Genomic DNA, 27,826 nt, shown 5'->3' with positions numbered 1-27,826 from the left:
AATTTGTCTAGTGACTTAATCTTACAGCCATTTATCATGTAACTGCTGCTCCTCTGAACAAGCCTTCTTGCATGTGTTTCTGTTGATCGTTTAGCATGTTGAATCCGTTTTCCTAAGAAGGTAATCTTTCCTTTTATGAAACTTCATCCTAGGTTAAGGGTCAAGTAATTTATAACTGAGGAACCACGTTACAGAAGTTAGAGCTTTTTCCCATTTTTGAAAGCTCCTTTGCTAATGCTTTCATTTCGTAAAGCATATATTTAACATACTAATGGGGTGGTTTCACAGTTAGTGGCAAACTGGTTCTAGAACATAGGTAGTAAGTCTGAAACTAGAAGATGATCACTAGTTTTCCTTTACATAACTGTTAGTGTATGTTGAAAATATGGAAGAACAGCTGGGAAGTTTAGGAAATAGCAGCTCTTTTATCAGGCTGCCTTCTGCACATGGGTAGTGTTACTATCTGACTGGATTACAATTTCATTTGAGTCTTGAGTAGTAGTTATAATTGTAAGCATGCTTCAAGATGTGTCCATTCTCATGTTTTCACCAGTGTAATGACTTCCTCCTCTCATTGAGCCCTTTTAGAGCCATTAATTTGCTCATGGTCTCTTTCTGATTTAACTTGAGGCTTGTGATTCCCAGGGGGTGGGGCAGGGACATACTTTGTGTGAGAACTATTCCTCTGGTTACTACTGTATAAATACATAGCACAGTGAAACTTGGTGAGAGCCAGCTGTGTTGTGTGACCACGTGACTCTGACAGTCTGAAGAAAACACCATACCTTGGGCAGAAACTGCTTAGAATTGGTTCTGGAGTATCTCTTCCGGGGAAACCACCTATTTGCTTTTGACTTCAGTGACCAAAAAGAGAGCACTATACAGCCATTTCTATAAGGAAGTCTGCAGTGGCACATGGCTTTTATTTTTTTGACCATAGTTGTATAGAGTATAAGTAAAGTGAAGAGTCCAAAACCAGGCATTTTTGAAGTAAAATGGTTATTCTGTCTCTACTCATAATTAATACCAGTTACCATGAGGGTTTTTTTTAAAAATTCTTTGCACATATATGTTAAACTCTTGACCAGAGGTGAAGCAAAACTTGTTTTCGAACGTGTGTAGTGAGGTGAGAGGGAGGGTCAGGTTCCTTTTGGCATTTGCCGTGCTGTAGTCATCCACTCTTGACAAATGAGCCACTTACTACCAGCTGCTGTTTCTGTTCTATTCAGTGTGTGCCATCCCTGAGAGCATGGTGAAGGTAACTTCTATAGAGGTGCAGTGCAGCATCTTTTGATTGTACTGGTTTTTTCTGAGACTTGTGATGGACTCAGAAAATACCATAATATATGAAAGTATAAGGAAGGAGATGGACTCAGTGTTACTCTGTCACTCTGTGTTTTATTTGGGTTTTTGTTTTACTTTTTTTATTTACTAAATTTAAAGTCAGATATCGGAGAGCATCTTCCCAGAGCTGACATCAGCATAAATGTTTCTGAGGTATCCTTAATGTCTTCATTTTGTATTTTGTTTCTTCTATTTTTAAAGAAACTTAAATCTGTCAACCAGTTATTTGTTCTCTGAAGGCAGTTGTTTAATTTTCGTATGGGTTTTGGTTAATTTGCATCTCATATGGGCTTAGGCTTCTCCAAAGGAATTGCATTCAGCTGCTCTTGGCTGGTAAAACCTCAGACCTGTCTCTTAGTATTAAAAAGTCACAGCATTTAAAAGATATGTTGGGCAAGTGTATTTGCAGTCAACTTGAACTTCTGTGCTTTTTATAACATATATTTGTCACAGTCTGACAAATTGTTTGGGATTCCATTCAGCACTTTGTATGTACCAAATGACTCCTTAACTTCACCTGCCTGAGTTAATGCAGCTCCAGGTAATGGAGGTAGCAGTAGAAGGAATTTATATAAAACCAGTACTACACATCCTGCTTAAATTAGTGGAAGCTGATGCTGTTATTTCTCATTGTTCTCCCTTTCCTTTTTTCTTCTAAGGCAATTGCTTTATATGTGTCTGTCTACAAAATTTGTTTACTACAGCATATAATCTTCAAGCAGTTTTCTGTTCTGTTCCTCGCTGGGATAAAGGTGCTTCCCTCAATGCACATGTTGCTTTTTTTCAACTTTGTTTTTTAGTAACAAATACGTATTTCCCTGAAGAGCACAAGTAGGCAATTGTGGCTTGTGTACCACATATGTGGGAATGGGTATTTATGATGTGAGTGAATATTGTACAAAGCAACTACCTTTCTGGATTTCTAGCAGGTATGTGGAGTATGAGTCATATGAAGGCTCTTCCACTCTCTGAAGCTTTTCTGTGCTTCTCATTAAATGATTGGTTTGCTTTTTGATATAAATCTAATTTTTTAAATTACAGAATGGAAAGTAAAGTAAAATTCTAAGTGTTCTCTGTAGAAGCCAAACCAACCCCAAACTGTGATTGAGTGTGACTGTGACATGGTAGATGTTTTTACTATTTTCTGTTGACTCAGATGTCAGTGAATGTTACTGAAATAGCATCCTGCTCGTCTGAAGCAGATGATGTCTTAAGCATAGTATTCTTATTTTCCATGCTGAACTCTAACTTGATCTTTTTCTTCAGCTAATAGAACTGATAAATCATTGGATTTATTTGATACTGCATTTTAATTAGATGTGCCTTTGATGTTGTCCAACTGTTTTATAAATTGCTGAAAGACATACTTTGTTGCCTTGAATTAGGTGCTAGAATTTCAGATTTTAGAGAAGCTTCATCCTTTGTCATTTTCACTGTGAAACAAGAAATAAGTCACAGGCCTCATTTCCACCTACTTTCAGATAGTGCCACAAATTTGAGCACAGGACACGTGCTGTATTTGGAATCGACTTTACCTCCCAGATACACATCAAGAAAAAGCTGAAATGGTTCACTCACTTATTTTTTCCATCGGGCTTTGCAGTTACTTGCTACAGGGGCTAATGCTTTACTTACTTTTTTACTCTTGAAAATTTCCAAGTGTAGGTACCTTGGTGGGACTGTAGTCTCTTTAAAGTGGAAATGGACTTGTATGTGTTAAATTTCTGTTGTATCTTTACAGTTCTACTATGCCTTGTGTATTTACATATTGAGACTGTTACATTGTGTAACAGCAGTGCTCATGGTGGGGAATTGTTATAATAAAACTTATATTTTTGAAGCTAATATTGCAAATGTAGGCTTATGTACTAGTTTGAAAACAAACCAGTGGGAGGCACCAAGTCAGAATAACAATTTAATGGAAATTAAAGAAAAGGAAAAAAAAGTAAAAGAAAACACTGGTTCAAACTGACAGAGTCAAGGTACAACCTGACACCCTGTTAGGCAAGGTGGTGGTAGCAGTCTGGTAGAATGGTGGCTGCAGTCCTCTGAAGCAGTGATCCTGTAGTAAAAGAGTCTGCTCTTCCTCAGAAAGTCCGATGGTGGCTGTGTAGCTCCTGTCCTCTGGAAATCCAGTGGGAAGGGTTGTCTCTGGTGTTCAGAGTCCCAGATTATATCCACGATGGGATGCTTGGTTCCTCCCTCTGGGTGGAGCATCTCACAATGGGGTAATGAGTCATGAGGTAAAGTGTTGATGAGGCTCATTAACAGAAGATAGTCCGGAGGGAGTTATCTCTGAGTCAGGCGGCAGGACAATGATGGGCCATTAACAGAAGGATAGTCTGGGGGGAGGAGGCAAGGAAACACTGCCCCACCTGGTTTCAACAGCTCTTGAGGATGGTGGTAGAATACACTGCAACCCAGGACAGTTTATTTCTCTTTTTCAAACATGTTCTATAACTTCATTATCATCGGTAGATCTGTTCCACTGGGTAAAGTTTACTACTTAAATGTTTGTAGGATCACAGCCCTAATTTGTGGTATTTTGGTTTTCTGCCTTGAGCACTGCCTAAATGCAATTAAATTCTAATGCATCTCTGTGTTGCCTTAGGTTTAGAACGGAAAGTGTAGACAAGTTCATAGAATCACAGAATGGTTTGGTTCGGAAATTACCTTGAAGATCATCGCATTCCAACACCCCTGCTGTGGGCATGGGCATTTTGCGCTTGCCCAGGTTGCTCAAAGCCCTATCCAGCCTGTCCTTGAACACTTCGGGGGATGGGACATCTGCAACATCTCTGGACAACCTGTTCCAGTGCCTCACAACCCCTGTAGTGAAGAATTTCTTCGTAAAATCTACCCTGTTTCAGTTTAAAACTTTTACCCCTTGTCTTATCACTTCGCTTCCTGATAGAGCCCCTCTCCATACTTCTTGTAGGTCCCCTTTAGATACTGGAAGGCTGCTATCCAGATCTCCCTGGAGCCTTCTCTTCTGCAGGCTGAACAACCTCAACCTCATAGGAAAGATACTGCAGCCCCTTGCTCATCTATGGCCCTTCTCTGCACCTGGTGAAACAGTTTCTTGTCTTCGTTAAGCTGGGGGCCTCAGTTAGTTATTCAACTAGTAATGTTCTGTTTCCCAGGTGTTCGGTGTTCATTTACCTGTGGCTTAAACTGACTTGCCTCTCCTGACTCTAGTGCGGGGTAAGCATTGTAACTTTTTGTAAAACTCAAGTTTGCTTTTTTCTACTTGTGATTGTAAAGATACTGAGTGAGAATGGCTGAGCACGAATCTGGGGGCAGTGGCTGCTGTTTCACAAGTTTTAGGATAAGATTGAAGAGGCTGACCAAATCTTCCTTGTTCCGTGTGTTTCTTTGGTAGTTTCTCAAGGATTCTGAAGAATAATTTTAAGCCTGTGCAAGGGTTTATTTTATTTGTATGGATTTTTTTTTTTTAATAGGCTGGACGAGGAGTACAGAACTTTTTCTGACTTACTTGCTCCCCTTCAGCTGAGAATGAAATACAGTGTGGGTTTTTCAGAGAAATGTGGAGGTCTGTGGATCAGATTCCTTTTTTTCTGTTAAGGAAGCATCACTGCTTCTTCCAGTATCTGTAGTCCCCGCCTCCCCCCCCCCCCACCTTTTCTTTTGAGAAGTAAGTGCTGGAACATGTATCATTTACTGATAGGAGGTATGAAGTAAATCTCTGGATACGTTTCTTCTTCTTCACTCCTTCCCCTGTCTCTGGGATTTCTTGATTTGACTGGTCATGACCTGGATTTTCCAGTGATTAATAATTCCTGATGTTACTTACTTCGTCAAAGAGTGGGGGACTTTTTCTGAAGAGCTGTTGCTGTCCTGAAATATCTTACTGTCAATCTGATAAGTAGCTTTGGAGGATTGGGAAGACTGATACAGGAACTTCTGCATGTAATTGTCAGTAGGGTACTATACCTTACCAGAAATTTGCTCCAGGTGCTGGAGTGCTTGTGGTGCTTTTGTTAATGTTTTTACCTTTTCTTTTTTTTTTTTTTTTTTTTTTTTGTATCAATGGTTTAGACAGCAGCCCTAATAATGTACCCTTATTCTCCTTCCTGATTTATTTCTCATTCCTGATATATTTGAGGCTTGGTTGTTGGTTTGGTCTTTTCTGCCGCCTTCAGTTCAGGGCATCTTTTTATCTTCATAGGTATCTGGGTGTGTATAAATATGAGCTTGTAAAACTACAGCTCTTCATTCAACTGTATGATGGTTTTTTTTAGACGTTCTTCCATAACTTTTAATTCTAGTTTAGAAACAGAGCTGCAGGCTGAACAGGAGATGGTCTCTAGAGTTGATGTGCATCCTAGAGAGGGGTTATAGTGAGCCCAGAAAGGCAGTGTATTAACTTATTTTAGGTTGTACTAAACCAGATTTTATTATGAGGTCTTAGTTCCTGCAGCTGTATGTGGGAAAGTGCAGGGATAAAGATAACAGCTGCTTTGGATCAAAACTTTGTATTTGTATTGGAAGAGTTTAAATCTAGCAGATGTGTATAAGAAGTAAGAGTTTGCTAAAATTCTCTGCTTAGGCTGAAGAAAAGACTTTGGGAAGTGGGAGGAACTAATGGTTCCTTGGAGTACCTATGGGCAGGCTATTGAGAATACTGAGCCAAGATCTTTATAGTGGTGTGTGGAAGGCAGGCAAGAGACAGCAGGCATGCATTAAAATAATTTAAGAAGAACATGTTTCTCTATGGAGTGGGGCAATTACTGGGACAGGTGAGAGCTTCTGCAATGTTTGGCTTTGAATGTTTTGATGCCCAACTTGATAATAGACTTATTTTGCTATTTTGATTTGAGAGGAAGGTTGAATAGAGAACACTAGAGATCCTTTCCAACCAGAATTATTTTATGAATTTGTAGCAAAAACTGTAACCATCCTCAATTTCATGAGTATAAAATTGTCCATGTTAGAGCTTGAAACTAAAAATCAGTGATGAGCCTAGAAACTCACATGAGGTTTAACAAGACCAAGTGCAAGGTGCTACACCTGGGTCAGGGCAGTCCCCAGTATCAACACAAGCTGGGGGATGAAGGGATCAAGAGCAGCCTGGCTGAGAAGGACTTGGAGGTTCTGGTGGGTGAGGGGCTGGACATGACCCAGTAATGTGCACTCCCAGCCCAGAAAGCCAATTGTATCCTGGGCTGCATCCAAAGCAGCTGGACAGCAGGGTGAGGGAGGGGATTCTGCCCTTCTGCTCTGCTGAGACCCCACCTGCAGTGCTGCATCCAGCTCTGGGGCCCTCTGCACAAAAAGGACATGGGACTGTGGGAGCGAGTCCAGAGGAGGCCACCAAGAGGTTTAGAGGGATGAAGCACCTGTCCTGTGAGTAAAGGCTGAAAGAACTGGGATTATTCAGCCCAGGAAAGAGAAGGCTTTGGGGTGACCGGTTTGCAGCCTTGCAGTACCTGAAGAGAGCCTAGAAGACAGGTGGAGAGGGACTTTTTGCAGCATCATGTAGTGACAGTCAAACTGAGAGTAGGTTTACCTTAGATATTAGAAAAGAATTCTTTACTGTGAGGGTGGTGAGGCACTGGCACAGGTTGCCCAGGGAAGCTGTGGATGCCCCATTCCTGGAAGTATTCAAGGACAGGAAGGATGGAGCTCTGAGCAACCTGGTCTATTGCAAAAGGTATCGCTGCTCATGTTAGGGGTGTTGGAACTAGATGATCTTTAAGGTCCCTTCCAATCTGGGCCATTCTTTGATTCTATTTTAATAGGCTTAAAGCAGATAGTGTGGCTTCAGTGGAAATGCAGGAAGGTTTTTTTAAACTTAAAGGTACTCCTTGATATAAATACTGAAGCTTATGGATGTACTGCAGAATCTCTGAATCTCTTGCACTGACACAGGATGTTTGTTTTCTTAAAGTTCAAGCTGGTTGCTTAAAAACTCATCAGTGTTGAGCAATGGGATGGTGTGCCAAAACTTGAGCAAATGAGTACTAGTGGGATCCCTCCATCTACTTCAGGATGTGTTTGGCTACAAAGTACCACACCTGAAAAGTTTCTGCCCCAATGCAGGCAGCATGAGGAGCAATTGCAAGACTAGCTTGAAGCTTTGGCCCAGTCCCAGAGATTGGATATTGGCATAAGTGAAACCTGGTGGGATGAGTCTTGTGATTGGAGTGCCCTGTTGGATGGTTACAGGCTCTTTAGGAGGGATAGGCAGGGCAGAAGAGGTTGGGATGGAGAGTGTGGCATTGTTTATAATGGAAGGGATAGAATCTGTGGAGTGCACAGTTGTCAGTGGCACATTCAAGAAGCGTTTGGACAATGTTCTCAGGCACATGGCACAACTCTTGAGGTGTCCTGTGCTGAGCCAGGAGTTGGACTCAATGATCCTGATGGGTCCCTTCCAACTCAGCATATTCTATGATTCTGTGAGCTTTTCCCTACACTGTCCATGGTACTGCAGTTGCAGACATTTCCCTTCTGCAGCTGTAGTCAGACTGAGAGTGTGTTGGAATAAAAGTGATTTAGTATTGAAGTTGGGCTGGACTGTATGTGTGTGGGGGGTGATGGTGGATGTTTTTATTCCAGTCTCCCTTGTAAAGTTCTTCTAGTTTGTCTTTCAGGTTAGGTACTTCTGTCCAAAAGCCCCAAAAACAGCAACAGTCTTGTATTTGGTTAAATGTTTGTTTCTGTAGTTGTGTCTATGTAAAAAGCAGGAGAAACATACTTTACTTCTGTTGGCTGAAAATCACAATTTTGATAATCCAGAATAATTTCTTCAATTTATAACTGCAAGTACAGTATGATTTATTTTATGGCAGAATTTAGTCTAAGACTTTTAGGTAGCTTCCATGGGATGATCAGGACTATGAATAGAGCCCCTAATGAAAGATAAAATTAGGTGTTGAGCACATTATGGTGTTTCATATCTTCTGCAGAGTCTCTTAGGAGTATGAAGGAAAAACTGGTCCTAGCAATTATCTTCATCTTCGCATTGTACTGACAGATAATGTCCTCTGCACTAGTTATTCTAGATTTTGCAGGTATTCTTTCTCAGGCTTGGGAATTTTGTTTGGGTAATTAGAAAAGTGTTTGTAAACTAACCCATTGTTATGTTAGTATTGCTCTTAGGTGAAATCTGAATGTCACGTAATTTTTCAGTTAATTTTTCAATTAGCACTTGTATTTCCTTTAAAGAACAAAGCACTGGACAGTAATTCTCACTCTTTTGACTCTTAAGACTTGTGAGGGTTTAGTGGCACTTGCAAAGTAAGACTAATTAGGGATTGATGAACGAATACATCTATAAAGGTTATAGAATGCTGTAAAGGAAGCATTTGAGAGAGCTTTTTGAGTGTCTAGTACTATTCTTTGGCTCTTTGTCAGTCACAGAAGTTTAGCAGGCGTAATGTAAATAATCATACACTAATTCTGGCCTGGAGGAATGCAAAGGTACTTCATTCTTCATGCTGACCTTTCCTTGGTTTCTCTCCATGGGTGATAACTTAGTTGGTTATAGGCAAACTGTGGGGTACTGTGAGTGCCGCATACCTGAACTGAGAGGTGTAGTGAGTAGTTTGCATGTGTGTTGTGGTGTAGAAATGGTACTCTGCAATTTAGTGTTCCACTGAAATACTCCAAACCATGTGCAACTTGCTCACTCCTCCCTCCCCCTGCAGCAGGCTGGGGAGGAGAACTGGAGGCACAAAAGGTAAAGACCATGTGTTGAGATCAGAATTTACTGGAAACAGCAATGAGATAAGACATCGGACAGTAACAGCAACGACACAAATGACAGAGAATGCAAGAAAGAGGCAAATGATTCACAAGTGATTGCTCATCCTGGGAAACTCCTGACAATCCCCGACTGTTCTGTCTGCCATACTGTGTGACCCAGAAGGGATGGACTCTCCTATCCCTGGAAAATGGTATAGAATAACCTCTGTGTCATAGCAGTGCCCCCTCCTGACTACTGTAAAAATTAACCCTGTCCTGGCTGGAACCAGGACAGTATGATGGTCACCAACTTTGAGCTGGATCTAGGTGCCTGCTGGAAGGTCACAATTCTAAAACATTCAGTGCCTACTGTAAGAACTAGTGCTCTGCAAAGTTTTGGCCTTCTGTTCTAAGAGCAGAGATGATGAAGGACGAGCTCTTCCTCTAAGTATATGATTTATTTTCCTTTTTTTTTTTTCTTGGAACTGTTGAACATAACAAAATGTTTTCTGTTGTGGGTTGTTTGTTTCCCTCCTATATAACTTACCAGTGAATTACATCTGTATTTTAACTGCTACTAGATATATTGAAAATAAAACGTAAATAATACTGCCTTTTTCTAAAAATGCAAGTGCAACATTTGTAACAAGTGTAAGCTTTTTTGAAACGTAGGGTGGAAGGCTACTTATGTTCAATTCTACATCATAGTCCTTTTATAGATAATTAGTATAAGAAAACAATTCTGAAAGACAAAATGGCTTTTAAAGGTTGATGAAAGTTGAGAAGCAGATCCTGTATGTTTTGTGGAGAGCAGTAAAATAAACTTTTCAGTTTAAGCTTTTGTAAGTTAGGTTTTTTTTCTGTGCAAAATTCATAGTGATAATAAATTCTAGCAGTACACTGCTGCAGTTGTGCCTAAAATACTTGGCATTATTTACATACCTGTATGTAATGAATTTTGCCACCTATACCCCAAATTTGTGTTGATATGTGGGAAAAGAGTAAATGTGAGATTTGTAAACACATTTAAATAGGAAGCAGATGTAGTTGAGATGTTCAGCAATGATAATGCTGCCTATTACAGACACTGTAATGACTGTATAATAGATACTTCAGGGATTTTTTGATTCCTTTTAAACTGATGCAAGATACTTATTTTACTGCTCAGTCATAATATGCTGAAGGCTCTGGTTTTTTCCTTTCACCTCGTCTGAAAAGACTCTGCTATAGTGGATCACTTACAGTGTGTATGTTCCAAGAGTATTGTAAAAGATCTCTTCTACCCCTCCCATCCCCCAAGTGTAGCTATTGGTTTTCTCTGCTATGCTGGAGTTGATTTTAATCTAATGACTTTCCAAATAATGTTTCTCCTTTTGCTGTTCACTGAGAATAACAAGGTAAATTACTATTAATTCTGATGCACACTCTAAGATAAATTTATCATCTTTAATAGTGATGAAAATTTGGGACAGTAGCTTTGGATCAAGTGCTGAATATAAGTTATAAATAGGACCTTTAATATATCAGTCAGTAATTACTGAGTTTTTAGTAGAGTTTGTCATGCTGTTCCCCTGTCCAAGAAGAGGGCTGCAGAAGTAGCATCTTATTAGATGCAGAGATTGTATCTTGTGTTATACCAGTATACTAGTTCATTATATGTGTTGGTTTAATAAAAGATGCAATCTCAGCCTACAAATGTTGTGGCTTCTTTGGAATAGGATGAATGTAGGCGTGTTTGCAAGGCACAAGGATATGGCTTCTTCATCTTTGGCAGTTTCAGGACTCTGCAGAGGTGTGCAGTGCTAGGAGGAGACAAGTTTTCTTTCCCTTCATGTTCACTTGCATCCTTTCTTGTGGCTGTCCTTGATCCCTGTCCTGCTTAAGGAAAACTGCTGTGGGCACATGCTTTGTCTTTAGTACCTCTGTGTTCAGGTGTAGCAGAGTGACTTGTGACTTCATGCTGAATACCTTAGTTCTGCATAGTGATGTGCTTTTTTATATGCTATGGATTTAATCTAGAGGGAATATTCTGTGTGCTCTAGCATTCTTAGTCTTATGCTTAGCCATGTTTTTCAAGGACTTAAAATCTCTGATTATTAATGCCCCTTTAAAAGTGTTCAGAACAATTTTCAATCTTTCATAGAAATTATTTTCATATGAAAGTTGAAAAACTAAACTGTGGAGTTTTTATTGAAAGGTGGTTACTGGGAACCTAGTTCTTTACCTTGAGATTCCCTGTGGAAGAGAAATAATGTAAATTCTGTGTGTGGTCAATTTGGAGCTCTTGCCTTACAGAGAAAGCAGTTAACCTGGCAGCTGTTGTAATCTGTTACCCTAAGGAATGGGGCAGTGGGAAGCATGTCCTTGCCACTGACTGACATTGGCATGCTTTCCTCCTCCTGGGAGAGGATGTTGCTTTTCTATTACTCTATAAGTGGATTTCTTTTCTGCACTACCTACTCCACCCAATGAGCATTTCCTTCCACAAGGTCAGGGAATTGAGTTGCTGATGTTCCAGCAGTAGCAGGAATACTTCATCCCTTTCCAAAGCTTTGCTGTTTGTATAAGAGGTGGGAATTAATCTGACTGACATTCTAGGGTAAATTTGGGAACAGTGATGTAGTCGAAACCTGTATACATAACCAGATATGAATAAACAGAATGGAAATAAAACACAAAACACCACAAAACCAAAGGTGCTGTTTATTCACCCTGACTATTCATTGTTAACTATCTACAGCCATAGTAATGCTTTATAGGCAGTCGGAGCTACCAGCATCTTTCCATGTGCATTATATTATCAACATAAACTCTTGATAACATCTGATTTACCTATCTGTATGCACAATACTGATCACAAGCCTTTTCTGTTGCAGTAGCTAAGGATAAAACACTAACCTCTTCCAAAGACAAATGTCCCGTCTTAAAGCAGATAAAAATCTGTCACTTTATTAAGTCAGAGGAGCAAAAGATACTGTATGTGGTCTTAGTCTGTACAGATTAATTTATCCTCTCTTCATTATTGTATGGATCTGGCCCTTAAGTAGATGGGTATTAAAAGAATCTGGAATGTGTAACCTGTTCCTTGTCAGGAAGCAGATAGCCTGGGTGCCATATCCCTGAATAATATGATATTCCCCTGCTCCCTCTCCCAAGTCCTCTGGAAAAATGTTGAGAAATATCTTTGTATAACTCAGGGAGTAAATCTAATGCTAAGTGGTGACTTCCATTTTGAAAGCGGACATTTGCTGTTAGGGACAGCAGAAACCACTCCACTCTGATGTAGGAACAGTAATATGGGTTTTCAGGTTGCTCTTTAAAACACTTAATTGCTGTTCCACACCTTGCAGATGAAGACTAAACCATGCTGTAAAGTTTCTATTATAGGTTTGGAATTACACACTGGCCCACACAAAAGTAGCAGTGCAATATGACCCATTGTTTTATTTTCTTATTTCTGCACACACATTTCAGATGGAGCATCTGTGTCTTTAAGACTAATTTTGAAAAACTTTTTCTCATCAAAATAGACTCTGTGCTTAACTGTTTTCCTAACATATATTGCATGTCAAATACAGCCAGTGCTGTCTGTCCTGTAGTCAGTACCCACAGTAAGTATAAATGTAAAAAGCACACATTTGTATTTCATTCTGGTTCATTATTACTTGGCCTCCTGATTCCTAGAAATTCTGAACAGCAAAACAGACTGAGTGGGTTATTTTTCTTGTAGAATGCAACTGCTGGGCTGATTTAGGTTTGTTTGCATATTAATTCTTCAAATACCTTGATTAGCAGGGGTATATGGCTATTTATAACAGCTATATATGCTAGCCATTTTCCCTTTTAAAATTAGATTTGCTAATTGTTTTCCTCCAAACTCAGAATGTCAGTTGGTTTTTAGAGAATCAGTTTTTAGGATATGTGTGAGTAATGCTGTATGTCCAAGACTCAAATATCATGAAGCTTACTAAGTGGAATGTTGTAATGAAAAGAGAGTGATGCTGTCAGAAGAGTAGTCAGAAATGGTTGAGCTCTGAAAACCAAAGCACAAGAGTCAATAAGAGCACATCTCAAACATGTGGTCATAGCAAGGGAAAAGAATGTTATTTTGCTGCTCACTGGATTCTGTATTTAGGGATATTGTATGCCAGTCTGGACACACTAAACAAATCTGTCGTGAGTAGCTGTTGTACTTGGCCCGGGCTGCTGGAAGAATAAGGAGAAATAAGGGTGCAGTCACCTCTTGGTTCTGACTCGCCTCAATTTAGGAATTACTGATCCTAAACTGATGTGTGCGATGGATTGATAATATAGCTGCTTTTAGTGTGAGGCTTGCTTGGAATCTATTGCTCATTCAAATTGCTGTTTTGTACTGATGGCTTTCTGAATAAAACACCCGGTACTTTTTGTTTATTAAGGAAGTCCCTGCAGCTTGTAACTTTATTTCTTGGTGGCCTGCTTTGATACATTTTTGTATGGGTTCAGCTTCTCTATAAAAAATGCTAGGAAAGCCTTCCTGAGCCTGTAGAGATGGCTTTCATGACCACTGTCTTCAAAGAGAAAGGGTTCTTCTGCTGAAAGACTTATGCTGGATTGCAATACTGATCAAGAAACAAGGATGTTCTTTCTGTTCTAGACCTACTACCTTGAGACTTCTCTAGAATCTCTGTCCCTGACGTTTTATCTAGAGAGGACTGTGAAGCTTTTGGCAATGTTCAGCCCTGAGGACTTTTGGTGATTATCGCTGTGCTGGCCATGCAGAGTCTGGCACTGTAATAGACCACAATAAACAGAGCTTTTTAGTTGTCCCTGAGAATAATGTGTAGCCAATATAGGCATACAGTCCAAAAAATTCTTTCTGAGACTTGCATCTCTGGCCCCAAACAAAAAATGTTTGCACTGTTACTGGTGCAAGGCAACTTTCTACTTGTGTTTCTCCCCATAGTGGGAAAAGGGCAGTAATAATCAAGCCAAGGATTTTCAGAGAAAGCTGCAGCTTTTTATGGAAGTCATGATGGCATACTGAGTTTTTCTGTCCCCCACTTGCTTTTTTTTTTAATGCTTCCACAATCTTTTAACCATATTAGGTTGAATGGTGTGAAGCCTTAATGTGGTAAACTACCTTTTGCAAAGGCAAGGATCTCAGCTTCTGTGGAAAGCTACAAAGCAAACTCATTCAGCTTATTTTGTAGAAAGGTAAGAAATATTTTACAAGTGCTTTCAGATTTTACTGAGATCTAAACAATCAGCCTCCTAAGTCTATTTTCATTGGTCTCTAATATAATTAAGGAATGAGTTGTAAATTTTCCAGGAATGGAACATACTTGCCAATATATTCTGAAAGCTGACACTGAATATAAGGGATGTGACACTTAACAATGGTATGCGTTTTCTGTTGTAGTTTCAAACTTTGATTGTTTCAATAGCAACCTAATCCATAGATAATACTATGTTCTTACAAGTTGTCCTTTGCTCTTGAAATCTTGTGTAGTCCTATTTCAGGGAAAATCCATGGTGTTTTCTTGTGAGGTGGTGTTACTACAGTAATCTCAGCTTTGTTAGCATCATCCCTTTGCATTCTGTTTCTGCAAGACAGGTTTTGTACACATAATGTATGATGTCTCCTTTATGTCTAGTGCAATGGTTGAGTATAATAGACCTTGTTTAGAAATGAGTGATTCTTCTGTAAAACAAACTGTGCTCAAACTGGGAAACTGGGCTTATATGGCCTCTTTTTTTTGTGTTCGTGCATGTTTTACGCATAGCAGTACCTGTAGCTCTTTGCAATTCCAAGCTCTGTGTATTTTGATGCTGCTCTTTTCCAGAATTTACTTCCGTTGCTCTTTAGGTTAAAACTGCCCTCTTCGCTGTTGAAAGCCGTGTGCTAATGAGAAGTGACAGTACCAGTGTTAAAAACAGAAGAGAGTCCTTCTAATTAGGCAGAGTGAGGAGGCCATGTAATTTACTGACTGTAGATGTGTTGCTTAATTTTCTTCAAATGTTTAAGATTTCAATTGTGGCTGGCTGTACAGATTATGTATGAAGTTGTAGTATATTAGGAGGTACTTGGATCTGGTTATTTAAGATATTGCTGTGCCAAGAAAAAAGTTTTATTTATAATAAGCAAACCAACAAAGAATAGTATGGTCACAAGCAGCTTGTTCCAAGTGATACTAGCAGCAGGTGAGTGAGTTAGTCTCTGCTGTGAATGCTAAAGTTTTGGAGCTGGGTTATAACTCATTTTTTTGCATAATGGTGTTCAAGTAATACTACAGAAACATGTCTGTTCTCCCACTTTATGAGTAGATTAAACCAATCTTGATGTAACTGATGTCTTCCTCAATTTTTCTATCAGTTCCTAGAGTCTAGAAAAGCATGCTTATGGACAGTATCTCAGTGCTATGGGTAAATGTTTCTCCATCGTAATACCCAGCATTGCTGGACACAGAAATGCTTTTTGCTGTAGATTTGCTTATAATGTGTTTTAAAGTCTTGTAAATGAAAGCACTGTGATACAACAGTGAGTCCTGAGAGCGTCAGGTAGTACCTGTAGCGTGAAAATAAAAGCAGTGCAGCTGCAATTCTGTGCATGTAGTGTGAGGGTTACCTGGCTGATTCAGCAGTTTGTAACATTAAATTAGCTTCTCATAGGTTTTGTTGATCAGAATAGGAGAATATTTCTCAGCAGTTCAACATAATTTCGTCATGTACTTCTACAAAGAGCTGTGAAATTTCATGGTGTATCTGCTGCCTGTTACCAGACTAACTTCTGGTAACCATCTTCAGGACTTCTAATGAAGTTGTGGTGGGAGAGCTTTTCTCGATTTAAGTTAAACATAAAAATCTTTATATTTTCCCTGTCTTTTCTGTGTGAAGTACAGGCTCAACAGGTAAGAATTGGGTTCCTCCCCAGCTGCTTGATCAACATGTGTCACTGGCAAGATGCTGTGAAAATAAACCTGCAAATAAGTTATAAACTTGTAGAGACAAATCCAGTCAAACTCTTAAGCAAAATGGCTTTAAAAATAAATATGAACTAGAATTTATAGCTTTTGCATAAAAAGTTTGTGAAGAGATGTATTCTTTACCTCACTGAAGTTTGTTTCAAAATAGATATAGATTTTCACTCCTTATTTGTAGCAAGTAGAACTTGTATTGAAAAAGTATTGGATAAAGAATGAATGTGCAGGTATGGAGGGAGAAACTTCTCCCAACTTTTCAGGCCATGTGTACTAACACATTGGAGCTTTTACAAGTTACAAATGGAGGCAAGAAATCAGAGTTCTAGGGTATGGGTTAATATATTCATTAATATATTCAAAGATCTTTATAATACTTAGTGATTGGGAATATCAATTCACATGTCAGCATTCTGTAACTGATTGCTGACTGTCATTCTCTTTCCTAAACTGTGTATTTTTCTTGAAAATTCAAAATGCAACTTCATTAACTTTGGCTTGATGCTCCTAAAGAGAAAATTCTGGCATTGTTCTTCCTGTGCTGAATCAGGAACACAGTCAGGGGATGTGAGTTACATGAAGAGAAATTACTGCTGAGTTACTTGATTTAAAAAAACCCCAAACTCTTCCTCTTGGTTTGACCATATCTAATCAGTCACTAAAAGGAAAAATATTTGATTCAGACTTGGAAGTACTTTAAATGGTGTAGTGCAAAAAAGCCTGATAGTCTGTCAGAAGCTGTTATTGCTCCAGCAGTTTTCCTTGAGTTCTGTCCTATGTAGAGGAATGGCAGCAGCTGACTATTGCTCCTACACTGTATCTCTAGGCCCAGAAATATAAAGTGTTTACTAGTTTTCGAATAAATAATTTTACTATCTCTGCTTCATTCTTGATCTTTTCAAGAATGGTTTGTATGGGCATTACTGGTGGGGCTTTGATCGTATCATCATTTCTTACTCCCTTGTGGTCTTCTTCAGTTAAAGGCAAGAGGTCTAGTTAGCAGCCATGTGCTGCTGCTGCTCATAGGGCTGACCTAGGTGTGGAAACTTTGTCTTGAGTGAGAAAAGTGTGGTTCCTGTTAGCATTCCAGGGGAGCAGTTGCAGCTTTGGAGAAGGACCTCTGGAGTTTTCTCCATTGTTTTTTGACTCCAGTTATAGAATGTAGATTTTATTATATACATATTAGGCTGCTTTTCCCTTAATTTTTTTTTTTTTTTTCTTTTGAGGTATTTTTAGAAACTTTCAGGAGTGAGACATGCTTCTGGCTGATACTGTTTCTGTACTATTCAAACTGCTCTGATTATCACAGTTGGTACTTTAAAAGACTTGTGAAGGCTTCATTGCTTCATGGCATCCAGTAGGACACTGAGTTGTGAGGAATAAAGCTACAGTCTGGAGAATCAGATGATGATTTGGAGTCTTTGTAAAGCATTCACATAGTTTCAGAGTGAAATGATTTTTTCTTTTTCCTAAGTTAATGTTAGACATAAAGTATAAACTGCTAGGGGAGGCACTGACATAGGTGCTTCACAGTTTGTGACCAGGGAAGTGATACAGTAATAGTTTGTGCTTTACTAGTATAAGACAGCATTTTCAGTCTAGTACTCTGTGACTGTTGACATGTCAATCAGTGTGTCATACAGCATACTTTATGCCAGTCTTCTAATTTCTGGCATCAGCTGCCAGTGAATTTCAAGATGGAATCGTGGGCACTGAGAAGTGCATGGACTTTAACAAAGAGTTTTTATTCTTCTGAGCTCAATGCTTTGCATTATTACTTGATTAGCAGAAGCACTCAAGCTGGAATCACTACTCATCCAGAACCTATAGATGAGCTGTATAAGGCTTTCTTTCTCGGTCTTAAACTTGTTTTGGTGCTTTTCTCCCCTTCCGACCCAACTAAGTCTTTTTGCTTTCATGGATTATGGAAAAGCATGAGAGACTTAATACTGTTGTTGCTAAGAAATCAGTAATTAGACTGATACTGTGTTCATGTTTGCTGTTTAAAATGACTTGAAAGTCGCATAATAACTCTGTTGCTCTGTAAAGGTCAAGTTATTTGAAAATATTGGACAACTGCATGAGTTAAAGCCTAATAAAAATATTTTAATTGAGAAGGCAGAGAGGAAACAAATGAACATGAAGTACTGTTTTCTGTTCTTTGAAGGTTGTTTTAAACAAATTTTTAACACATACATAAAGAACTTTGAGAATTACTTAAAATTTCTTCTGTCTCAGATTTTCTGGTGTCTTAGTTTGCTTTCCTGATTTCAAGGATGCTGTGGAAGGAAACTGAGGAGTAGTAACTAACCCTGGCTGGATCTCCCATACCCTAGATCTGAAGTGTATTCTGCTGTGTTATTAAGCTTCAGAGTGAATAATTCTTAGTTTTATTAATGTCTTGGTAACAGGGAAAAAAGGTTACTTCATACATTGATTTGTATTCTTTGTAGTCAAGAAAAGCATCTCAAACAGTCTGTGAAATTAAGAACAATGTCCAAGGGGGCTCTTGACTAGAGGCAAGGCATGTGGGGTGGTCAATCCCCCCACTTACGCATAAACAGAAAATTTACTACTTGCTGTGTGTCTTGTGTGAGAGTTTTTTGATAATACTAATAAGTGGCTGCTACACTTTTCCTGGTTTTTATCACTTAATATTGCTGTGACAACTCATCAGTTCATAAGGAGATTTAAAGAGCTTGGAAGGATCCTGATACACTAGCTGGTTGAGAAAAGAAGCCATAACCTGTGAACATGCTGACTTTGCTTTTATATCTAGTTTTCTGCAAGCCATTTTGGTAATTCTTATTGGCTAAAGGAATATATGTGTGTCTTGATAATGCATGGTGCTACAAATAAGAATGCACATCCCTTCGGTGTGATCAGCTTCTATCCCCCTTTTCTGTGTTTCTTCTCCCCTGCCCCAGCAGCTCTGACTTTCCAAGTATTATTCCCAAGATAATTTCACAAGTGTGTGTGTGTTAGCTACCGGATACTGTTCCCCCAAGAGCAAAAGTGCTGCATGTTAACAATTGAAGATCCTAAAATTTTTGTAAGAAATCCAAAGAGAAAAATTTCATTTATAGTGTGCCTTTGCTCTGATGACAGGTTAGTTTCTTTAGTTATGCTTCGTGTAGTACTGTTTCTGTACCTGCTTCTTCAGGAGCAAATAAGAGATAGTTCTTTTGCTATAGAAGAAGGCATTTATCTAATAGATACTTAAATCTCTGGAGATGTTTGCAGGAGTTTTAACTCAATATTCTTTTTCCTTCATTTGGATAACATAAATATCAGGAACTAGTAAGAAAACTGCTTACAGGTTTTTTTGCACTGGATAATTCAACTGTTGTAATTTTAGGGAGTATAGCTGTATAGGCAGGCTAGGACTTCTAAAGATGCTGCAGTGGTCTTGTTCATGCTGCATTGTGAAAATGCAAATCAGGAGGTTTTTATAATGTAAAAGCTGAACTGTCCTTGAATGCAAGTTAAAAAATCATGTGCTTCATTCTGAGCATACTGCATTGATGGTGTTCTGTGCCAGATTCTTCAGTGATGATATGACTTTCAGATCAGACCAGTTGGAATATTAAGTCTGTGTGAACTAATGCAGCTGGAGCAACAGGTCAAAAGTAAGTCCTTCTGGAAAATTATCCAGAAGGTGATGGCTGCAGGCAGGGTTATGCAAATGAGTTATATTCAAGTACAGTCTTACAGCCTCAAGTGGGCTGACTTATCCTGTGTGTGTAAGAATTTCTGGGTCATTGCTCTTCAAATGCTGTGGAGCTTTCCAAACCTGAGCTGTTCTTTCTAACTGGATCTGAGAATATTTGCCATTATTATTAAGTATGCAATCTAATACAAGCTAGAACAAGAAACTTTCATTATAGAATGGCATGTTCTCACCTCTTCTGTGAAGAAAGAAATGGACTGATAAAAACTCTGGTCCTTGGAAGCCTGGAAAAAATTCTGGGTTTTGCCATCTTTTGGGTGAAGGCATCCTACAGAAATGTGAATAGCCTGAATGGCGCCAGGAGATCAAATGAAAATGGGAGATGGTGAGAGTACTACCTAGGAGATAGGCAGAGAGCTGAGCTGTCACGGGAGATGGAAGAATATCCTGAATGGCAGTGCAAAGGAGGGAAGGGGTATTGTGGATGTGGTGACTTGGGGCAGTGTGCTGAGTTTTTCGCATTGTGAATTTTGGAGTTTAAGTTCTAAATTGATCTATAGATCGTGTGTATGAGTGTGTAGCACCTTAATAGGGACTAGATAGAACACAGCATTGTGGAAAAATTGAACTATGGCGGGCTGATGTGTAGATACCCCAACTGCAAAGTGAGTGTTTCATGCTGGAGTGCTGTGAGTGTCATAAGGACAGTCCATTCCCTAAACAGCCTGTTTAATAGCCACCTGTGGTTGCTGTATGATTGGCAAGTTGGTCTATCTAGATCATGTTTCTGGCAGTGACTGGTAGCAGATGCTCTGAAGAAAAAGTACAACAAAGGGAGTAGTACCCTTTTTCCCGGTAATGAGCGATTTAGGGAATTCAGAATAGTTCAGGTGGAACATATTTCAGATTTAATGGGAGGGGACAGATTTTTAGAAGTTTTTTTTTAGTTTTACATGTTACGGTCTCTGCAACATCCTTTGACAACAATTTGTGATATATGCTTTGCTGTATACAAATGTGTACAGGTATAGCCATTTTGTTTCATTTGTTGCTTGAGCATCTGCTTTGTCTGGAGGAAATAACCATGCTAGAACATGTGTACCAATATTACATGGTGTCTGTGTGTGTGACAGAGGCTTTTAAAATATGTAAACTAATAATTGTATAGCCCATTTCTAACTCATTATCCAAATGCTTAAGACATGTCATGTCTATATATAGTGATGCTGTACGTACAAAAAAGAATTGGGGGCATGCAGAAAGTAAAAAAAAAAGGAATCCTAGAACTGAATGTGAATGAATGTGGGAAGTTAATTTTTACAATTAGAGAGCAATGTTATGCTTTTAATTTCACTGAGTGAGATGACCTACACTGGGGTAGTGTTGTCTTGTATAATTATGTCCAGAGTTTTAGGAACTCATGGATGAATTTGTCAGAATCTTATTTGGCCTTTTTTCTTTCTGAATAAAACATAATGTCTTGATTCTGTTGATAACTTGTAAGAAAGTAAGTTATCTGAGTAAATAATATCTTACTTGGCATTCATATGTCACTGACAGTGTGTAGCCCTTTATGCATCAGTGTTCTGGGTGCTGTAACAATAAGCCAATAATGACCAATTCTTGGCTCAGTTTAAATGAGACAAAAATATCTTTTTGAGGTCCATATCATCTTTTTCTTTGCCACATAACTGTCTTGAAATAGTTTGTGTTCACATTGGGTTATAAAGAATGATTAGTTCCCTTTTCATTTAGCAGGTGGCATCTGACTATTTTTGTTATTAGCTGCTGCCTTGAGGGCATTAGGTAGAAACTTCTCTAGTCATTTCTTTGGTTGAGTTTTGCCCTGTTGCTGAATATGCTGTTTGAGCAGTTGCTACCTGTAGGTGCTTGTTTCTGTGTTTTCACAATACTGGAGCAAGCTTCAGTATGGCTGTGTGATGAAGGAGATGGAGGATTGATTTAGTTAAATATGAACCATGCAAAGATAGTTATGTTTTGGTCTTTTGGTTCAAGTGATGGTACAACTGCTTATGCTGGCAGAATTCAAAGTCTGAGACCATGAGCGTGAACTCCCTAGGCACCTGTAGGGAGATACAAAGCAGAGAGTTTCTAGAGGCTTCAATTTTGACCTCTGAGCTAAATAACTTGGGGATAATCCTAGCCAATGTAACAGTGTTTTTAGAAATACTGCGATGACTGCCTGATTCCTGGTCATACTTTCCAAATATTTGGGTATTTGTCAATGTCTTAACTTTTCTTAGATGTTGTTTGTACTGTGATCAAAATGTAGCTGCAGATCACAAACAGAGTAATAAACATTATCCCAGAAAGAAGACATGGGGGGAAATGGACTTTGTAGTTACTGGGCATGATTTTACAATCAGTAGTATATTTTGCTTTAAATGTTCAGCACAGTCAGGAAATAAAAGTAGGAAGTGAACTTTCGTTGGTCTCAAATGAAAATTAACTTGGATGAATTCAGGAGCCTGCTTGCTTGCTACTGTAGTGTCTTTGTTCCCAGTCAGTAACAGAGCCATAAAACTCAGAAAAGCATAGCCCTTTTTCTGCACTCCTGCTGTCTCATATGTCAGTGTTGCTAACCGGGTGATTGTAAAATATCACTGTATTTTGATGTGAGTGAACGGCTGGTGCGAGAAAGGGACCACTCTTCTTGTGTAGGGCTCACAACAATGACAGCCAAGTCCCAGGTACCAAATCAGAGATGGAAAAATCTGTAGAAGTTTCACAGATTTCTTCTGAATTGTGTGGATGACTTCATAAAAACATCTAGTCTTGTGTCTGTTACGTGGATTTGGGATGTGCATATGTGAACTTTCTGCCATGTGGGTTATCAGCTAACTCACTGAATCTCCCTCAGTGCTGCATGCTTAAATCAGTAAAAATGGGCTTTTCTTTGTAGCGTGCCTATGAAATGTTTTAATGTAAAGCTTCCAGTGTTCACTGCAATGCAATGAAGTGATAGCCTTTCTTACTTTCAGAGTCTGAGGAAGGTGGGTTTTGTTCTCCTTTCAGCAATCGCTAGTGGGAGCAGGTAGTCCAAATGTGCCTCAGCCACTGTGCCCCCATGCTGGCCAGAAGGAGAGTGCTGTGCTGACAGAGCTGATTCCAGGAGGGGATAACCCATTACAGCTGCTGTCTGTAGTCTGCTTGTCTTTCTTCCTTCAGCTTGTATATGGGATCAACACAGAGGTGAAGTGTAGAAAGGGAAGTGATCCTTCAGCACAGTGGGAGCAGGGGTCTTGGTGGGGGGAGGGGCTGCCTTCCCAGTAGCATTATGCAGGCAAGCATCTACATTCATTGAGGTTTTGAGACTCCTCATGGCTGATGAATTTCAAGAGATACAAGGCCATGAAAAAAAGCATGGGTTTCTGTTTGCATGAGTTTAATGAGTCCTTACTAAAGGTTCAGTGCATAGACTCCGACCTGTTTCACTTCAAGTGTCAGGTATGTTTGAACTTTAAGTGAAACATTAGCTAATGCATGTCTGTATTTTTTCCTTCAAGAGGCCCTAAGTCTCCAAATACTTTCTGGGATGTGAGTCCTTAAGGAGTATTTTCAGGACTAGATTTTGAGAACTTTTGTCTGTGACACTTGTATTTTCTTAAAGCAAGTAGCCAGGCTGGATTCAGTCCATTGTGTGAGAAGAAGAATGTATCTGTATTCCCTGGAGCTAACTGCCCTCCTGGAGGAGAACTTAAGCTTTAAGGGATGTGTTTACTAAAATGAACTGCTAGCAAATGGAGATGTTCTCATGTCTGCTGTAGAGAGATGGAGTGTGTGTCAAGCCTCAAACTGCTGAGAAACTTGAGGAAAAAGAATGCATAACAAGCTATTTTTTATCCCTGCCTTCCCTGCCTCCCCTCCCTTTTTTAATGACCCTTTTTTAAATTAAATAGGGAAGATAAACTGCTGGAAGTTAAAATTTCTCCCCTCAAGTGAAAAAGGGAAAGGCAACAAACACCTGCATCCTAAATGGACTGAAATCACCAGGTTTATTAGAAGTTAAATTGTTTTTAGGTGAGCCTCCTCAAACAGTAGGATCACTTTTTCCCCAACTGCAAAATCTGGAGGATTTCATTGGGAGTAACAATTGTTTGGTGAAGCTGATTAGACACAGCTGTCATCTGCTAAGTAAGCACTTTACAAAGTTAATTAAAAGTTCTCCTTTTTTTCCATTCTCTGTGTTTGGAAAAGAACTTTTTAGTTGGTTTGGTAGAAGGGATAAAGCACACAACTTCATGTTTCTGTAGTTAGGGTATTACCTTTTACAAAATCACTACACTTAAAACATGCTGCTGGACGTTGTCCACTTCTGCTCCATCCCTGTGTGAGTGTTTTCCATACTGTAAACAGGAACTATGGAACTGTTGGAGCCATGTTTGACTGCAGTTGTTGAAGTTTTGGAAATGTATGTACAAATTCTAGCTGCTTGTGAAGCATGTGTACACCTGCACAGCCTTCCTCCTTTTCTTCTCCTGAGACACTGTTAATTTAATCTCTGTATTTGATCCCAAAGACCAAATACTCTGGATTAAGTACAACATGTAATACTGCCTTTTGTTTTTTGCTATCACTGCATTACTTTTCCCACGCTGTTAATCTGGAATTGTTTGGAATAGCCTTAGAACTGACTAGTTGCTCTGTTTCTTGGTAGTGCATGAACTATATGCAGAATGCATTATTGATGCCTTACTATGCATGTATTCTAATTTTGAAAAAAACAAGCATTGTTCTGATGCAGATTTCAGACACAAATCCTGGTATATAAACCCTTCTGAAATGGAGACACACTTCAGTGGAGAATCTCTGAATGGGATGCTTGAATGGTCTGTGGCCAAGTAAATAAATATTTCCTCAGTTTCAAGAAACATGGCACACAGCTGCTCCTTACTCCTTGTTGTAAAATAACGGGCCATTTGCTGACTGAAGGAAGCTATTGACATTATTGCTAGCAGCTGCTGAACTCTTAGTGTTAACTTAAACAGCTCATAAATGTTAATTATGTTGCAGTTTTGTTAGAGCTCATCTGCATATCCCAGAGGCACTAGCTAATATGTCATGTTTTTTTTCCACATGAACTGATGACATTTCTTAGTGGAGATTCCAAATAGAAACTTCCTAAGTAAGTTCAGTAATTTTACTGTAGTGGTGAAAGTTTCTTCAAAACTGCTCATTTAAACCACAACTTCACTAATACTAGTATGGCTTTACTTAGATGTGTTTCAGTAGGCTCAGAGCTGCTGAGCAGGTGGTGGAATGAGTATGCAGTAGAAGGGAATATGCTGGGTGCTTACTGACCTGTTGTTTGGAGATCTGTGACAAAGTCAAAGCCAAACTGAAGAAAATCTGCTGAGTTTATCCCATGCTTTGGTTTAAAGTCACTTTCATATTGTTATAGTTTTGCTGCTATACAAGTGTGAAAAGTTTACAGGCAGTGTTTACAGGCTACTGTAAAAATGTGTATTATCTGCAGAATAACCGCTTAAATGGTGTTCTGGGGCCTTTTAACAGTCCCTCCCACTCTTCAGCCAGTGGGGATGTATTCTTAAAAACAAGATAAAGCTCCTGAACAAACTAATCCTTCCTTCAGGTCGGATCCTGCTAGTGTTCTTTGTAGAAAATGCTGGCTAAATTCCAGAACCTGGTCTTGAGACTGTCAAAATGATTGTGAAAATGCATGAATGAAAGCACAGATAATGAAATGAAAGCTGCTGTATTATCATTGAAGTTTAACTTTTTGATTTTAGTCATTGTGACTGTCAGAAAGAGGAGTGTTGCTGCTGTTGCATGCTATATAGAGAAATTATGCTTACAGCATCTAAAAACTGTTCTCTCATCCTTACTTTTTTGTGGTCTTCCAGTGGAACTTTCTCTCAAGGGCAGTGGTGTATGTTTACCAGAACTGCACTTTGTGCTTAGAGGATATACTCCCTACCAAACTAGTTGGAATTGCAGGTAGTCTGGGCTTCTAATATCAGCCTAATATCAGGCTAACCTAATGACAATGCAGCCATTCCCATACAAAGCTATATGCTCTCTGCTGTGTATTTGGATGGTGCTTTGGTCGCATGTATGTGTGCTTTCCCTCTTCAGGGTTCTTTCCTGGCAGCTTGTAGAGGAAATTCTGTCCCTGAAGTGGTGTGCAGACAGGGACTGATGCTAAATGGATCATATCCTGTATGGTGGGGGGGTCCCAACTTGAGCTGGAACCTCTTGGGCTTTATAATATAGACCTCATGCGAGGAAGTATGGTATGGGGTGAGGAAGATAAAAATACAACCAGTTTGGTTTTTTTGGTGTGGGGGGGGGGGGGGGGTGGTTAAAGTATCAAATCAATGCTACATAAGGCTAACGTCAGACCATACTGAAATCTGTGGGCAAGGGTTTGATTTCAAAACATTCAGTCATATTATTTCAAAGGACAGAATTAAATGTCACTCTTCTTCAAGTAGGTGGACGTGAGAATTGGTTTCTGGATTTGCTCCTAAAAGCCTGGAGAAATATTGGATAGTACACAATCTAGTAGCTTTTGGTTAGAAACGAAACAGAAAACTTTTTGGGAAAGTAAAGGGACACTCCAGATTGAGTGTGTGGTTCAATTATAATTCAGTTACTGATGTTTTGGGAAAAACATGCTTGCAAAAAGAATTCTGGATTTTAAAAAAACTTTAGAGCTCACTTACTTCTAAAGAAGTGATGTAACTCATTAGAGCTAGTATGACCATCCAACTATCAATTCTGGTCACATCTTTTCAGTATTTCTCACTGGGCTTTTAGTTTTTCTTCCAAAGGTCCACCTAAAAATTCTACTGTTGGCCTTGAATTCTGCCCCATCTACGTGCATGTGTCATGCAGCAGATGGAGACAGCTTGCTGAGATTAGGTACAATTTCACATATCTAGAGTGATACTTAAATGAAATAAAGAAGAAAACACCCAAATTGGTTATCTCAGTGGTGACTCCAAGTGTCTTGTTTTGAGTCTGACAGTAAATTTCCTGTGCTGCGTCCTTAAACTGATGGAATAAAGCATACTCAAATGACTGAATTCAGGAAATGAGTTAAGAAAATGGTGATTTGAATATTGGTCTTCTTCAAAATTCTGGTCCAGAAATACCTTATTGTGGCTGCACTCTAAGTTACAACTTGAGTTTTTTCAAGCACATTGCATGTATTTTGGCTTTGCTGTGAATTGGGTGCTGATGAAAAGCATGATTGACTTGAATTTAAGTTTGACACATACAGAAAGATGTGCACCTGAAAAATCTTGGCTAATGAAGTAGTCCTGAGGCTGATCTTAGAGATCAGTCTCTGGACCAAAAAATGAGATAGACAAAAGAAACAAATTGTCCTGAGTAAGAAGCTTTCCTTGGTTTTGTTTGTTAATTCTGTAACCTACTCAAGTCTGAATGGATGACCTAAATGTTACTGCAAATCTCATTGTTCCACGTCTCTGAGCAAAGGAATAAATTGATCTTAATGTTTAAGTCCTGCATTCAAGGATTTGATTTCAGATTTGTAAAGGACTTCAAGAAAGCAATAGCTAAAGGAGCTGGTGGAACAACAGCAATGTATGGTGTACACCGATTTCTTTGCAATCTACATTTTGAAACCCAAACAGGCTAGTGAACTGACAAAGTGCTTGTCTATCCAAGTGGGGAGGATGCATCACTAGTACCATCTTTGTATTATTTGTGAGGCTTGTAAGTAGGAAAAAACAATCAAGTTTATTTAAAGACAAAAGCTTGTCTATTAGTAGGTAACTTGTGTGGGGAGAAGAAAAGTGATGAAGAACTGAAATGTTAAAAGTTACAAAAGAAAAGTTGTCAACAGCATTAATAATATTTTCTCCTTTTTTTTCCCCCTCTTGCAGACCTTCAAGTGCTGACCTTCTTGGTCTATTAAGTTATTATAAACTTTTGCTGCTCTGCGAACATATAAAGATGTCTCGCAGCCCTGACGCTAAGGAAGACCCTGTGGAATGCCCTCTTTGCATGGAGCCTCTGGAAATTGATGATATCAATTTCTTCCCTTGCACCTGTGGCTACCAAATCTGTCGTTTCTGTTGGCATCGTATTCGCACTGATGAGAATGGACTTTGTCCTGCTTGCAGAAAGGTAA

At 39.1% G+C, this 27,826-nt stretch overlaps 1 protein-coding gene across 5 annotated transcripts in view; it reads left to right on the top strand.

Moving 5' to 3' along the window:
* CNOT4 (CCR4-NOT transcription complex subunit 4) overlaps positions 1–27,826 on the top strand; it is a 78,148-nt gene that overhangs the window by 5,735 nt on the left and 44,587 nt on the right. For 4 of the 5 annotated variants that reach the window (XM_032106434.1, XM_032106437.1, XM_032106438.1 and 1 more), the window contains exon 2: positions 27,579–27,822. In XM_032106434.1, the coding sequence (XP_031962325.1) occupies positions 27,649–27,822 (174 nt within the window). In that variant the 5' untranslated portion in view covers positions 27,579–27,648. Of the gene's footprint in view, positions 1–22,695; positions 22,702–27,578; positions 27,823–27,826 lie in introns of those variants that run through there. The other variant, XM_032106435.1, reaches the window with a different exon arrangement.

This window comes from Corvus moneduloides, chromosome 4, assembly GCF_009650955.1.
Source record: "Corvus moneduloides isolate bCorMon1 chromosome 4, bCorMon1.pri, whole genome shotgun sequence".
Taxonomy (NCBI): domain Eukaryota; kingdom Metazoa; phylum Chordata; class Aves; order Passeriformes; family Corvidae; genus Corvus; species Corvus moneduloides.
Note: the sequence above shows the minus strand (reverse complement) of the source record. Positions and strands in the feature narration are given on the sequence as shown.